Below are 16,888 nucleotides of genomic sequence, written 5' to 3'. Positions count from 1 at the left end.
TAGTCATTAATCCCGCCATAGTGAAGGGTCGTTCCTTCCTTAACAATTCGTTATTTTTGAACAAATCTTTGATGTGAATCGGCAAGAACGCGTCGTCTCTGGGAGTGACTCGTTGAGTCGCGCATATGCATAACATTCAATAGATTCTGCACTGTCTGTAATTAATTCGCCTGTTTCCAATCATTTTCGAGTCGTTCGTTGATGACATGATGGACCAATAAGCTTAACCAATGCAGTTTGAACATTCCGAGCAAGAAAAAGAATTGATTAGTTTGGACCGTTCGAGTCTTTGGTTTTTCGAGTCTCTTCGTTCATCACCTGACCGTCCCAGTAAATTGACCAATATTTCAGTGCTCGGTGTTAACATGAAGCATAGTCATAACATAATAAACATTTTGAATAAAATTAAAACTTTTGGAGTGGTACCTTCGTTTGAAGTCTTTACATGCTGGGACAACTCCAAAGAAGTGCAAGACCCATCAGAATTGCATGTTAGTATTAAAGGTGGACATACTTGTATTTTGAAAATCGCTCCAATGGCAGATGACGAAGAAGAAGAAGTGGTTGTTGCGCCCAAAATCGAACGCAAACGTGACAAGGAGAGCACAATGGCGACTAGACGTGGGAGGCCAATTAAGATAAATCCAAAGTATGGTGCAGCTACAGATGGTAAGTGTTTAAAATGATAATGATAACGATTGACTAAAGTGTTACATTACGTTAGAGTAAACTAGAAAAATCTGTCTTTGAATTGGTAACATACCAATTACGTTCAAATGTAAGCAAAATATTCAAGTAACGTTAGTTGAAGCCATTGATATATTTTGGGAAATACCCACTGAGGTCTTATATTAAATATGTAACGCCTAATATAAATAAAATTGTTAATCAACGGTGTAGTTTTAACCACCATGACCGCTTCATTGAGTTAAGACTTGAACTTGAGTACTGGACTCATTAGAATGTGAACTAACCAGCCTTTTCTTTACATTTACAGTCCCTGTGTCTGCTGTTCAGGAAAATGCAGGATCCAGTATGCAGACTGCACAGCAAGTGTGCAGACAAAGTAGGCTTATAAATGCACATCTTTTTATGTTTATAATGTATCAAATCTTTAATAGTTTTTATTAACCTTTCATAGGCTTTTATTTTAGATGAGGCACACACAAGTTATACTATATACAGTTTTTTGTAAGTGCAGAGATGCCATTCTTTTGGATTCATCTGGATATCGGATTAACGATTTTGAATGAATTTGAGATAGTTCTAACATAGAATCTGCAACATTTCTGATATAATTACATAAACGTACAGTAGGTCATAGTCTGACACATTACATGTCAGCTGTAACAGTTATGCATTTTGATTAACTGTAAATTCTAACTGCATTTGAGTTCTTTTGCATTTAAGAATGCAACATTAGTCATTAAAATAGTTCATAAATCTGTTGTTGTTTAAAAAGAGTTTCATTTTCACACTGCTCAAGAAACATACTGTTTAGTGTTTACTTTTTACTATTATCATTGTTAAAAACAGTTTTTGCTCCTTAACATTTTAGTGAACACAATAATAGATCTCTCTTTTTCAAATCTTGCCACAAATGTTTGAAATGATTTTAATTGTAAAAAAAAAAAAGGACAGAGTGAAGACATTTAGATTATTTCAAAATGGTAATTTGATAAATGCTTTAATTAATGTAGTGAAAATATTTAATAAATACAAATAAATGCTCACTGAACTTTCTATTTATTAAAGAATCCTGAAAAGTAAAACATAATTTCCAGTTTGTCCACAGAAAATGTAAAGCAGCACGATTACTTTTAACATTGATAATAATCTTAAATGTCTCTTGCGTATCAAATCAAATTGTAATGATTCCTTAAAGATCATGTGGCACTGGAGTATTTTTTTTTCCAAGTGAAGTAAAATTCTGCTTTTTAATTACACCAATAAATTGTATTATGTACAATTAAAAAAACAAAATTGTATAAAATTCTAATAGTACTTTATAGTATTACTGTTATCACATTAGAATGTGAACTTACCAGCCCTTTCTTTACATTTACAGTCCCTGTGTCTGCTGTTCAGGAAAATGCAAGAACAGGTATGCACACTGCACAGCAAGTGTGCAAGTAGGCTACTCTGGTCAATGCACATCATGTTTCAAAATACTATAATAATTTTAGATTTGGATGAGCCGCATAAAAAAGTTATACTTTATACAGCTTTTTGTCAGTTAAAATTGCAAATGACCTTGCGTTACATGTACTTTGAATAATACATTAAAATAGAGAACTTTTTTTTATTTTATTTTAATTTTTTTGATCAGATAAATGCAGCCCTGGTGAACAGAAGACATTTTTCAAAATCATAAATAACTAATCTTTCCAAAAATTTGAAAGGTGTTTTAGTAATAACAATTCTATTAATACTTTGTTATATTATATGATTAAATGATTATTTATATTTTCACAGAACATTGTTATGTACATTTTAAAGGCACAATATGAATTTTTTTTCGCTAGAGATCACATTTTCAAACAATAACAGAGGCAAAGCTTGATGATGCAATAACTGAGCATGAAACTATGCACGTGCTCAGTCCTTTACTCAGTCTAGTTAATTATGTGTAGCATATTCATGCAGAAATGGCATCATTGCTGGGCAACTATGGCCAGGGATGAGTCATTTCTTAAACCCAAAATATTTACAAATCTTTGAGAATGTTTGAAATAACACAAGTACACAGCTGTACAAAATATATAATACTATGCAAGTGGTTTTTGGATATTTTATTGCAAAAATGTTACACATTGTGTCTTTACTAGCTTTACTCATAGTGTGTTAACAGAAAAAAAAACGCTGCTTGCAGAAGTGCTCAGTGCACTTTTAATAGTTTTTTATTTATTTTTATTTTTATTGTGCAATTTTACAATGTACAATAACTCTTTCATAAAAGTATTTATTTATTCTTTTATGCCAACATTTTTATGAATGTTTAAAAATTCTTGTCATTTTCTTTACTTTTAGAAGTTGCACCCACCATACAAATACAATTCCAAAATGCAAAGCAAACAATAGAAGTTCAAAAACAGAAAATCCTTCACCTGGAGGATAAGGTTAACTCTCTGACAGAGGAGAGAAATTATCTTCGTGCAAGACTTGAAGATGGTAAGTTACCCTCCAGCCAGTCACATTGTACCCTACATGAAGCAACTTAAAGAATTAGTTCACCCAAAAATGAAAATTCTGTCATTAATGACCCTTATGTCGTTCTAAACCCGTAAGACCTCTGTTCATCTTTAGACACAAATTAAGATATTTTGGATGTAATCCGAGAACTTCCTGGTCCTCTATAGACTGTATAATCATCAGTTTAATCAGTTTATTGTCAACTAAAAAAAAAATTAGTCTGGGAGAGCCCAATGTATGCAATCACTTTCAGTGCTGTTGAATTATATTTGTCCATAATTTTGTGCTTGTACATTTTGGAACATTTGCAGTTTTATCCATATTTTGTTTAAGTTTACTTTGTTCTCAGTTAATTTATTATTGTCTGTCACAGCTTTAATTCAGAAGGGTCCCTCAGAAGGGGTACCTACACAGACTGCAACTACAAGAAAGAGCAGTACTTCTGAATCTTCAAATTTTTCAACTTCCGAGTCCTCTGATTCTGAGCCCCCAAAACACAAAAAAAGAAAGGTTAAGGAGAAACACAGAGCGAAAAGACATAAGAAATCAAAGAAATTGACTTCTGACTATTCCAAAAGAGGTATGTCATTTTAATAATGATACTTTATACAATTTTTCCTTTGCTTAGGATAAGTAATTTCATAGTCACCCATCTTATAAAAGTTTATTTTATTTTTTCAGTGCATACCCCAGAAGAATCGCTGAAGAGGTACTACAAGGTATTAAACCTTGTAAAACAGGGCCTGAGTAAGGCAGAGGCCTACAACAGACTAAACGTTGACAGGAACACAATAGTCATCCAGGCTCCAATTGCAGAGTTAGCAGCAGCTAATCCAGAATCATTCCGCAAGCTAAGGCAGATGTTTAAAAAGGGAGATAGCATCCTGAAATTTGCCGAAAGCTGTCTTTGTCTTTGTAAAGAAAAGGCCAATGAGGATGTGATTAAACAAATGAAAGAGGCAAATGACCTGCTTGACATAAATAAAAAATGAACGATAAGCACACATTATAGTTGTTAGGGGGTTGTTCTTGTGTTAGGAATTTGTTTAAATCATTTAATCCTGACAATGTTATAATGTTCATATATTAATTTTTATTATAAAACGTGTGTTTGCACATTTTTATGCATATGTTACATGGGTTCACTGCAAATTGAACAACAGTGTTTATGTAGGCATTTGTTTTAGGTTAATAGTAAATTTTATAAGGGCATTGATATTTGGAAATGTTTATTTTCAGGTTTTATTTTAATTTATTTGATTTTTATTTGTTGTGCTTTACTCTTGAGCTACTTTTACAGTGCTTGTTTTTTCTTTAATAAATCTAGTACTTATATAATGGTTGATTTGTACTTCTGTTTAACATTTTAACTCATCTTTAGTAGTTGTACTAGGCTAAATAAGATTCCAAACTTTAGTCTTTAATACTTAAGGGGAAACTTCTTTATAATCTGTAACATCAAACTCATTAACTAGTCATTAACTAACGTGAGTTCATGATTTGTTGAGGCATCTTTATGTCACGACTTTACTTGAAGGGGCACATTATGGTTAACTCATTATTAACTGGTCATTAACTAGCATGAGTTCATGATTTGTTGAGGCATCTTTATGTCATGACTTTACTTGAAGGGGCACATGATGGTTAACTCATTATTAACTAGTCATTAACTAGCATGAGTTCATGATTTGTTGAGGCATCTTTATGTCATGACTTTACTTGAAGGGGCACATGATGGTTAACTCATTATTAACTAGTCATTAACTAGCATGAGTTCATGATTTGTCGAGGCATCTCAACATAAGTCATAAATTAAGTGATCAGTTACATATGCAGTATAGTTTCCAGGCTATTTAAATAAGTGAATGGAGGTATGTATTCTTTGAGGTTGGATGAAACAGAGTAACATAAAGGAAAATCACTTGAAACAAAATGAATTTTGGTTTATTTGTTACCAAATTAATTTTCACGAAGTTATCCATGATGTGGGAACGATGTACAGTAAATGATAATGAAATGCAATAATCCAACTGAAGCACATCACCTTAATACACTCCACATTTACGAAACAACATTCTTCCTGGAAATAAATATAATCAGAGCTGTCGTCAAGAACAACATTTCTGGTAAGTTGTTAACCAGGGATAGTGAAAAGTACATTTTGAAATGCTTAAAAATTGTCTGCACCAGTCACGTGTACAAGTCAGGAGTAATACTGAAGCGTGGTGTATGTGTGAAATGCAATAAAACAGTGCAAGATTAGTGCTGATCAAGTTGATACAGTTCTGAGCGATGTCTGCTGTTCTTCTTTCTTCTTAAAGAGTCAACTTGATGAAGCTGATCATTCGTTGTTAATTAACATGTTAACTAACAAACGTGTGTTAACGTGTAGTTAAGGTGGCTGTAGTTAACACATGAATCCTCATGATTCCAGGCGTAGCTAAGGTTAGTCCATCATTAATTCCTTATTGGTCCATTAATTAGTTCATGATTAATAAACTATTAATTCAGATATTAGTACATCATTAATCATGTACCCTTATTGTAAAGTGTTACCCAATAATCAATACTGGTTAGTGCATGGTCATCATCACATTTTATTCTTTCTCTGTGGATAACGCCTGCTCTCAACGCTTTCCCTTTCACCTGTATTGAGGCTTGGGTCACACGTTTCAGATCTTATGTCCTGGGAATTTATTAATTCTATTATCTCAGGTTTTGGTAGGTGAGTTTCAGCGCTCTCCCTACGCACATCATCTTCAACACATTGACTGATCTGTCTGAGTGTGGCATTCTGTCCCACTCTTTGTGAGAAATTCCACCAACCTGCTTTTGTTCACTTTTCCTGAATCTGGATAGAAAACTAGATATGCAGGGCTATTCTTGTCATAAGCAATGAAAATGCCTTTTTCACATCGAGAGTCTAACTTTTTCTTGTTCTGTTTGTATGCATAACACTTTGACCCAAATATTTTCATTCTTGAAAGATCAGGCTTCTTTCCAGTCAGCATATAATATGGGGTCTGTCCTACACGTCTGTTATAACATCTGTTGCAAATAGCAGCTGCAGTCTGGATTGCATACGTCCATAACATTTTTGGTAAGCTACTCTCGATTAACATACACCTTGCCATGTCAAGCAAAGTTCTCCAGCTTCTCTCAGCAGTCCCATTCTGATGGGGTGAATATGGGGCTGAGGTTTCGTGTCTAATTGCATTTTTACTGAGCAGGGACTGAAATTCCCTGGATGTAAACTCGGTGCCATTATCAGATCTCATACATTTAATTCTGCCATAGGGTGAAACATCAGCAATGAACTTCTCTGTTCCTTTGACTGTATCACTCTTTGCTCTCAAAGAATATGTAAATATTGCACCTGAATAGTCATCAGTAAATGCCAAGATATATCTGAAACCATCTTTTGCTATCGGCTCCATAGGTCCAGCTAAATCTGTGTGCACAAGTCCAAGGGGAATTTTTGCTTTTTCATCTGCCTCCCTATTCCTGCTCTGGACAAATTTACCCTGTGTGCACACTTCACATTTTAGATTAGACATTTCAGTTCTACCTTTGATTTTCATCCCTTTTGTAACATTTTCCAGCTTCAACACATCCTCATAATTACAGTGACCGAGAATTTCATGCCATGTGTGGATATCATAACATCCATGACATTGATCAACATAATCTGTAACAGTGCTTAAATAGAACAGTCTATCATACACCTGGATGTTAAATGTTACACCGTTCTTATGAACAAGTCTGTTCTGACCTTCTTTGAAAATGACCGTCGCTCCCTGGGACGTCGCTGCCTTGACTGAGAAGATGTCCTGTGGAAAAGATGGGACGTACAGCGCCCCCATCAGCATCGTTTCCACCACTCGAACTTTGGCTGTACCTTTCCTCAAGGTGATACCGCTGGTCTTCTCTCCATCAGCCAGCTCTAGGATGTGCTTGTGTGGCTCAAAACTTTTGTCAAAGTCCTTGAAGTGTGTGATGTCCCGGATAATATGCGACGTGGCTCCTGTATCAACCATGAGGCCTTTTTCCTTCACTCCGCTGACCGGAACGGCATCCACTTGGCCCACCTTAAAGGCAAAGGTGTGGTCCTCCTCATCCACCACCCACTTCACGTTGTCCCGCTTTCTCCATCTGCAGTTCACATCCTTATGCGTGGAACTCTTGCAAAGATGACACCACTGTCGCTGTTCTCTATGCTCGCTCGTAGCAGAAGTGCACTCCAGAGCCTTATGTCCCTTCTGTCCGCAGTTAAAACAGGTCAGTTTCATGTTCCACCTGTCTCTTGCTTTCACCTTCATCACGCTGTCATCCTCTGAGCAAGCAGCACTAAACTTTTCTGTGCTCTCAAAACTCCTCAGCTTTGTTTTAAACTCTGTGAAAGTTATCGTTTCATCACTTTGGGTTATGTGAATGGAAAATGGCTTAAAAGAGTCCGGTAGGCCCTTCAGAATCATTGCGATCAACAAGCCATCACTTAAAGTCTCTTCCGCATTTCTCAAAGCTGTAATAGCGGTCTCTGCGCGAATGACATAATCTGTGACGCTCTCATTGACAGCTTTCTGGAGAGACGTAAGCTCTGTGTATAAGCTGATCACTTGTGGTTTCCCTTTACCAGCATAGTGTTCTCTCTGAATTTTCAGCGCCTTTCTTCCATCATCCGCTGCATCTCTCATCACAAGGGAAAGGCTTTTATCTTCCAACAGCTGAACCAGTTCTGCATACGCGTCCTCATTTTTCTTTGCGTCTTCTTCTGCACCGTCACCGTCCTCATCAGGTGGTTCGCTCAGTATGGTTTTCTTCAAACTGAGCAGACGCAGGTGCGCCAGAAACTTAGTTTCCCACAATTCATAATTTTTCTCATCCCCGTCAAAACATAAACGGTTCCACCGGCGTCCAATTTCCTTTCTGGGCCCATAACCTGTTGAAGCTGCCATCGTAACAAAGGGTAGAAAGCCGACTAAAACATGACGGAGGAATAAACTCACGTAGCCATCGGGTTTCGTTTGACTGGCGTGCACACTCACAGGGGCATGCAGTCATTTATTAATTCGCAACACCTGAACAGCATAATGAATGAACCACACCCCTTAAACTCACAGTCATAATAAGAGCACATTCAACGTCACCAATGTTCAGAAAACGAAGCGGCTAGATGTAAGCTTGGTGTCAGTGTGAAAGATAAGCCAGTAAAAGACAGAGGGAGAGGCTCACTGTCAAATCGAGACAACTTTAAAGTTGATGTTAAAGAGTTAAGACTCCAACTGGGCAGCACAAATCTGTCGCAGCCCTCAGAGAGGGATTATGTTAAAAGCAAAATTGAGGTAAGGCCCTCAGACAACCCTTTAAATGCAGAGGTTATAGCCCTTAAAGCTCAAGTAGAATAACTACAGAAACAATTGTCTGTGCTTAGTCTAGGGGCGAGTAGTCCGAATACTCAAGAGTTCCGGCTAAGCCGTGGTTCAGTTGCTCCAATAAGATCAGCAGGTAAAAGCAGTGATGGCTTTTTCTGTTACAATTGTGGAGGAGATGGCCACATTGCCAGCAAATGCGAACATTCTGCAAATTCTGGTTTAGTCATTCAGAAACTATTACAATTACTTCACAAATCTAAAGAGAAAAAACCTGCTTCAGGGCAGAGAGATACTGATGTAGGGAAGAGTGATTGTTTCTCCAAGAAAAGCCTAATTGAGGTTCCTGAGCCTAGTCTTGTACCAGCTGGTCTAGTAGGGCCATCATCCACAGTCGTGGTCAAGGTTAATGGACAGCCTTGTTTAGCTTTATTAGATAGTGGGTCACAGGTGACCATTGTCTTTGAGAAGTGGTATTTACATCATCCACCTCAAGTACCCTTAAACCACTTTGATTGTTTAGCTATATGGGGTTTGAGTTCATCCAGCTATCCTTACCGAGGGTATATTGTGGTAGACATGGAATTCCCATAGGCCCTGATGGGTTCATCCGAGGTAATTTCAGTACTTGCATTGGTGTGTCCGGATCCAGTTGGGCCTGAGCAAACACAAGTGATTATGGGGACCAATGCCAGTTTATTTCCAAAGATTAGTTGACATTTGTACTGGGAGCTTAGGGCCCAATACTTCTAATGTTATGAGGATACAGTCTCAGTGGATAACAGATGGGTTAGTCCCTTCCAGTAAAACTGCTGATCCTGAAGAAAAGTCTTTGGGTGAGGTGAAGTGGGGTGGTGATAGTCCTCTTACACTCCCCCCTCAGACTGAGACAAGTGTGGTGGGTCACACTGACTGTCAGTCTCCTCTGGAGAAAGATATTTACCTTGTAGAGGGTCCTGAAGATGTTCTTCCTGCAGGAGTGTTAGTTCCTCTCGTGGTGGTTCCCTTTTCAGCCATGGGGGAAAACCAACTCAGAGTCTTGGTGCACAATGACACTTTTAAGGAAAAGTTTATACCAAATGGGACTGTGTTAGCCAGAGTTTATGCTACAGACACGGTGAGAGATGCATGGGAGGTAACAAAGAACCATCAAATACTCGATCCAGAATTGTTGATTTTGGTAACTCACCTGTGCCTCAAACCTGGAAGGATCGAAAGAGTGAATGTGTTTTCCCTATTTGATATTGATGTGGGGTTAGCAAAAGGAGTCAAACACCATATTCGGCTGAGAGATGACACCCCTTTCTGTGAACGGCGTATGTTGAAGACATGGCTATTATCAGATAGAGATGGCCGAAGAGGATAAAGAGAAAACCGCATTCATTTGCCCTTTGGGGTTTTTCAAATTTGAGCGCATGCCCCAAGGAATAACTGGAGCCCCAGCCACATTCCAACAGCTGATGGAGTGGGCTGTTGGGGACATGCACCTCTTCGAAGCCATCGTCTATCTTGAATATATAATTGTCTTTGGACGAACTTTAGAGCAACACCAGGAGCGTCTTTTCAAAGTTCTGGATCGGTTGGAAGAATGCAGTTTAAAAATCTCTATTGACAAATGTCAATTTTGCCAGCATGAGGTTAAATATGTTGGTCAAATGGTGTCGGCAGAGGGTATTGCGGCCGACCGAGCAAAAATTGAGGCAGTAGCAAAATGGAAGCAACCACATGATCTGAAATCGCTGCGGCCCTTTCTGGGCTTTTGCGGTTATTACCGCCGGTTCATAAAGGGTTACTCCTGTATAGTACGACCGCTCACTGATTTGACGAAAGGGTTTCCACCTGCCGGAAAGGGAAAAACAAAGCCTAAGACTGCTAGTACTCAGGAGTACTTCAAAGAGTCAGAACCCTTTGGAGATCGCTGGACTCCCGAATGTACTGAGGCGTTTAGGGAAATTATTTGCCGATTGACGCATGCACCAGTTTTGGCCTTTGCGGATCCGTCCAGACCATACATCTTGCATGTAGATGTCAGTATGAATGGTCTTGGGGCAGTCCTTAATCAAGAAAACCCAGACAGGTTGCACCCAGTCGCATACGCCAGCCGTAAGTTGAGTGAAACGGAACAGCGCTACACCATCCATCAGCTTGAATTCCTTGCCCTTAAATGGGCTGTGGTCGATACATTTCATGATTATTTGTATGGGGCAAGGTTTACCATCCGTACCGACAATAATCCTCTCACTTACGTGCTGAGCAGTGCTAAACTGAACGCCACTGGACACTGATGGTTGGCTGCTCTTGCCACCTATGAGTTTACCATTCAGTATAAGCCAGCTCGCATTAATACTGATGCTGATCTATTGTCCCGCAATCCGCATGATGACCTAGCTCCCATTAAATGAGCTGAGATCCCGCCATCTGGTGTCAAAGCTGTATGCAAACTCGCTCAAGTTGATGTCCCTTCCAGTATTCCTCACAGGTTTGTTGATCAGTTAGGAGTTCATCCTGATGGTCTCCCTGCGGCATTCATTTGTCCGGTGCAGTTAGGTGGAGAGTCCTTGGAACTTTTATCTTTAGATGACTTAAAGGAGGCTCAGGACACTGATTGTGTAATTGGAGTTGTGAAGAAGGAACTAGACACCGGTAATGTAATGTCTACTGGGAAAGGAGATAACCCAGCTGTTACCATACTGCATCTACAGAGACAAAAATTAAGTATTGTGAAAGATGTTTTGTATCGCATGACACAGACAGATAATGGTGAAGAACGTACACAGTTAGTCTTGCCTGAAGTGTATCGCCTACGAGTTCTAAGGTCTCTTCATGATAAGTCAGGTCATTTAGGTATTGACAAGACCAAGGAATTGATTAAGGACAGGTTTTACTGGCCAAAAATGGATAGTGACATTGAATCCTACATGAAAAACTGTGGTAGTTGCATTGCTCGTAAGACTATCCCACAGAAGGCTGCACCGTTGAATCAGCTAACCAGTAGAAACCCCTTTGATTTAGTCTGTATAAACTTTTTATCCCTAGAGCCTGACAGCAAGGGATTTGCAAATGTGTTGGTAATTACCAATCATTATACTCGTTTTGCTCAGGCGTATCCCACTAGGGATCAAAAAGCGACAACTGTGGCAAAGTTGAAAAAAAGTTGGACATTTTTCATACACTATGGTCTTCCTGCACGGGTACACTTTGACCAGCGGCGAGATTTGAGTGCAGACTGATCCAAGAGTTTCTCCGAATACTAGGCATCCGAAAATCCAGGACCACGCCCTACCATGCTCAGGGTGTCCCACAGCCGGAGCGCTTCAACCGGACGCTATTGTCAATGCTGGGCACTCTGGAGTCAGCAAAGAGACAAAGGTGGAGCCAGTATGTTAGCTCACTGGTACAAGCATACAATTCCACATTTAATGAGGCAACGGGTTACTCTCCCTATTTTTTGTTATTTGGGCGAGAAGCTAGATTGCCCATTGATGTTTGTTTTTGACTTTTTCCCTATGGGAAGGAAAATACTACTCACACGCAGTATGTTCAGTTGAAGGCTGATCTGCAGGAGGCCTATGAACTTGCCTCCGTTGCAGCATTAAAAAACCACCAGAAAAACAAGACTTACTATGATCGTAGAGTCCGTCACCAGGGTTTAGTTAAAGGGGACAGAGTGTTTGTTATAAAGTTGGGACTCAAAGGGAAACACAAACTTCAAGATAAGTGGTGTTCTGTTCCGCACCTTGTGGTGGAACAATTGCCCAATTTGCCGGTATATCGTGTGAAACCTGAAAATGGGTTTGGGCGAGAGAGAACGTTGCACAGAGATCATTTACTCCCAATCGGAGAGTTTGTTCAGTTTGGTAACTTGGTTGAGAAAGAAAAAGTCTCTCGTAAACCAGTGACAAGGGCTGAACGAGCAAGAAGAGAATCCATAAAAGCATCACGAACCGAGGCTGCTCAGTTAGACAGTTTATCTAGTTCTGAGGATGAAATGAATTATGGTGAGTCAGCAATTTGCCAAGAGATACTCGATTCCTTCAGAAAAGAGCCTGAACATGGTGATAGCAAGCCGGTCGTACTGGCGGATGATCTTTTGTCTGTCAGTGAGCAGAGTGATGTAGAAGAACCACCTGTTGTACATGATGAAATGGTCGGGAATGATGCTGAGTCTGGCGTAGCTGAAGCAGTGGAGTCAAAGTCTGAAGGGGGAGACAATTCCGTTTCATATGACTCTGGTAAAGCTGAAGAAAGTAGGCATACTTATAGACGTCACTTCCCAATGCAAACACGCCCAATAAAATGCCCCACCCATGTCACTTGATTGATAGGTTTCCGTGTAGACGTTGGAAATTCAAATGCAAAAGGAATTGCGATTCCAGTTGAGTTTTGGCAGTTTACATGCACAGTGCAGAGAGAGTGAAAAGACAAATGTGGTAATTAATGTTGCTATTTAAATATGACAGGCTCATAGCTCGTAAGATATGGGATACACAATTGCAAACGGAATTTGCATTTCCATTTTAAATTTGGCAAAAAAATGCGTGATTTACATTTGCGTTTGGATTATATCACATTTTATGCATCCACAAATTAAAAAACGCAATTGTAAATACAACTTGCAATTCCTTTTGAATAATGTCCGGAATATCATTCCATAGAACATGACTGTGGTCTTCAAAAACATGCGTGCAGCCAAGCTCATTTACAAGCCTCGACCTCATGGATAGAGTTTTGCCGCCGATCGGTGTCAGGGGAGACCGTAGCATGTTTGCTCAGCCCCCAACAGATAGAAAAGAATCGCTATTAAATAAAAAGCATGGCAGGTGTTGTGAAGTTTTTAGCAGTCAATGAGCTTCCAATATGCGGGGATTGTGAAACATGTGACAGTGAGGAAGATTGCATTGCAAGCTTTGCCAAGTTGTTTAAATACACGTTGGAAAAAGATAAATACCTGGCTAACATTACATCAGATATCCCACAAAATGCAAACTTCACTTCCAAAACAATCCAGAATGAAGTGATTGAAATTCTGGCATCCATAGTTCTGAAAAAAATAAAACAGAAATATGACACTGCTGATTTAGCTGCATTCTGTTTGAAAAGTGATGGCACAAGGGATCGGTGCAACACTGAAAATTTGTCCATTATAATTCATTTTGTGTGCAGTGGTGTGCCAATGGAACATCTGATTGGCTTGTTAGAACTACAGCAGCTTGATCCAGATTATATCACTACTGAAATATTACAACACTTGTCTGAATAAGGATACAATGCTGATAATATAATGAGCCATTGTTATGATGGAGCATGGTTGAGCAGGCATATCACCAACATCCAATGCTATAACCACCAGCTTCACCTCACTGTCATACATGCGATTCAATGTGAACCTTGTGCTAAAAGATTCTTTGACTCCCTGCACTCTTTTTTCAGGCGTCATTTTGTCTCTCAGAGATATGATTGCCCATATCTCAAAAGACTGTTGGAAATCCGCTGGACAAGTCATTATGAAGTCACAAAATGTGTGGTGGACAATGAGGAAGTCATTTTTTAAGGTTTCCAATGATGATAATGCATCAGTTGACCTTGCAAAAGAATCATCCGGGCTTCTCTCTCAACTGAAGTGATGCCATTTTTTTAAAATCGGCAAATTTCTCATACATCTTCTTGTCATTTTAAAGCCAGCTAATGCAGTCTCAACATGTTGATTTGTGCAGTGCAGCTGAAGTTGTGCAGAGATGTCTTGGTGAACAGAAAAATCTCAGAGAAAATGACATTAAATTTCAGCAGTACTGCGCTGACATGTCTACTGTTGAGCCCTCACTAAAACGTCTAAGGACTGTGAATCCCTCCTATGGTGACTCTGTCATTTTTTCACCTTTAGGGCAAGAAGGGCAGTCAGGTTCTGAATGTGCCACTGCAGCTCTAAGACAACAGATGTTGAACATACTAGATACAGCTGTATCAGAGATAGAAAACAGGTTTTCCACAAATAATTTACAGCTGATGCAAGCCCTCTCAGGTTTAATGCCAAAATCAAACAAATTTCTTGACAACCAGTTGCTTGAACCTCTCTGTAGTCTTGCAGGGGTTGCAAAAACTGAACTCCAGAATAAAATTCTTGTTGCCAGACCAATGGTGTCCAAAAAACTTTTATCTGATGCTGAATGTTCAGCTGTTTGCAAACTCTTGGAGGAATACAAAGATGCATTTTTCAGGTCTTCATAAATTGTATGTATCTGCTATGGTAATGGGTGTCTCTACTGCTTCATGTCAGAACTTATTTTCTACTCTGACAAGAATTTTGATACCATTTTGCCGAACAATGCCTCAAGAGAAGAAAAAAAAAACTTGTGCTTTTAGCTCATGAAAAAGCAATAACACATGAACTGGACATGGATGAGTTTGTAATAAAATTCTCTAAAATGAGTAGATAGCTAATGCTGTAAATATTATAGTGACAAAAGTAGATCTTTTTTAAGACCTGCCCTGTTTTCCTCAAATCTAAAGTCACTAAACGGATACAAGATCTATTGTGTGGTTTAAAAAAAAATATATATATCCTAAATATAGGCCAACATAAGATTGTAAATAAAAAATAAATAAAAATGTACAAAATAACAATGGCCAAAAATCTGTAATTTTATACTATATTAACAGACGTGAGAATAATTCTTAAGAAAAAAAAAGCATTTCAGATAAAAAATAACATTTTTAGTTTGTAACAAGTTTGTTTTAGTTGATGTAAATATTTATTTTAAAAGAACCTTCCCTTTTTAACAAAACATTACAAGAATAAACCCAATTCTTACAGTTCATGCTTTACTCAAGTAACAAGTTTGTTTTAGTTGATGTAATTAGTTATTTTAAAAGAACTGCCCCTTTTTATCAAATCTAAAGTTACTTAATTGATACAAGATCTGTTAAGGGGTCAAAAAAATACAAATAAAAAAAGAGAAACGTAAAAATAAACATGTTAACCATTTATCTATATATAAAGTTACTAAATAGTTCCAAAATATGTACAAAACATTTAAAATGAAGAAAACACAAACACAGCAATAACAAACTACCCTAACAATTGCCTCGCGGGTCGGGCAGTTGAATGCGTCGACTGGGTGCCACCCGCAGCTCGCCGAGTTCCCGATTGGTCTGGTCCACTAGAGCGGCTAAGTGTTCTGTGATCTGTTGCTGGCGGATGCTGACCTCCGTTAGTCGTTGGAGGATTTCTTCCATCCTGGAGGTTCAGGGAGAAGCAGTCGCCTGGCAGAGAAAACATAAGAATAAAACAAAAAGGAGTGCGAGTTGCTGGGAGATCGCAAGTTCGTATTCCTTCCACAGTTGTGCCTGCATTCTCCACCAGTGTGGCGGGGTGGAAGGAACACGCAAGAGCAAACTCAAGTGCAAAGCCACAGAGAGTGTATTTTATTATAAAGTGTGGGGATACGGGGGTGATGGTGGTGATTCGGCATGCGTTGGTGCTCTCACTGGAGTCCAGGTGCAGGTGAATCCATGGAGTGCTCATAGCAGTGTCTTCCGGTCACAGGCTGCTTTCTGGAAGAGATGTGAGAGAGAAGTATCAGTGGGGGTGCTCGTGGAGAGGCTTCCCACCCTTTTCCTGAGTGCACGCTGTTTACATGAGGCCCGGCTAATGAGAGGCAGGTGCGGGTGATCAGACTTTGATGAGCTTCGAGCTGGTGCTCCTCGTGAATTAACAAGGCGACGCTGATGTGGAATCGGGATGCTCGTCACATTTGATTTAAGAATGCTTAAAAATAGCAATGAACATGACTGTTACTAGAAACATATCTCTTGACTTTTAACCTAATTATGTATTTTTTTTTCAGACGGACCAGTAGCGTAGCCAGAAAAGAGACTCTGGGTGTGCATATGAAAATCTGGGTGTGCCACATTTATTGTCAGATTACTTTGGCAAAATTATGGGATAGTATTTTTATCGCACTGCTTCCGTCCAACCATACTCCTAGTGGTAATTTGCAGGTCGTGTCAATATGTAGTTAATTGTTAAATATAATAATTTTCTTCCAAATACGATAATTTTGAACTTCTGGTACGATACTTGGACATTTCCAATCTGGTAACACTGTCTGTTGATGTTGGGCCCGGGGAGAGAGAAATATCCTCATCAGGTGTAACGTTAGGCGTTGTGTCCGGCTGTCCATCAAGCCGAGGTTTTTTGCTAAAAAAAATTAAGAAAGGAGCTCTGCGAAATATTGCTAGCTAGCAATGTGCAATCAAAAATTATCTGTTTATATCATTGACTGCTGGGGTCACAGTCAGCTGCTGTTTGCTGATTGGTTGGCAGTCCA

General features: G+C 39.0%; 1 protein-coding gene across 2 annotated transcripts; it reads left to right on the top strand.

The window, feature by feature from the left end:
- Positions 1-497: 497 nt before the first annotated feature.
- On the top strand, positions 498-4,260 carry LOC113053955 (coiled-coil domain-containing protein 106-like). 2 transcript variants are annotated; one of them, XM_026219123.1, is made up of 6 exons: positions 498-669; positions 998-1,066; positions 2,069-2,104; positions 3,031-3,171; positions 3,566-3,772; positions 3,874-4,260. In XM_026219123.1, exons 1-6 carry the CDS (start codon positions 537-539, stop codon positions 4,182-4,184), a joined length of 897 nt encoding a protein of 298 aa, XP_026074908.1. In that variant the 5' UTR covers positions 498-536; the 3' UTR covers positions 4,185-4,260. The 2 variants fall into 2 exon arrangements, with proteins under 2 accessions (XP_026074908.1, XP_026074909.1); XM_026219124.1 differs by lacking the exon at positions 3,031-3,171.
- The last annotated feature ends 12,628 nt before the right edge of the window (positions 4,261-16,888 follow it).

This window comes from Carassius auratus, chromosome 35 (genome assembly GCF_003368295.1).
Source record: "Carassius auratus strain Wakin chromosome 35, ASM336829v1, whole genome shotgun sequence".
NCBI lineage: Eukaryota > Metazoa > Chordata > Actinopteri > Cypriniformes > Cyprinidae > Carassius > Carassius auratus.
Note: the sequence above shows the minus strand (reverse complement) of the source record. Positions and strands in the feature narration are given on the sequence as shown.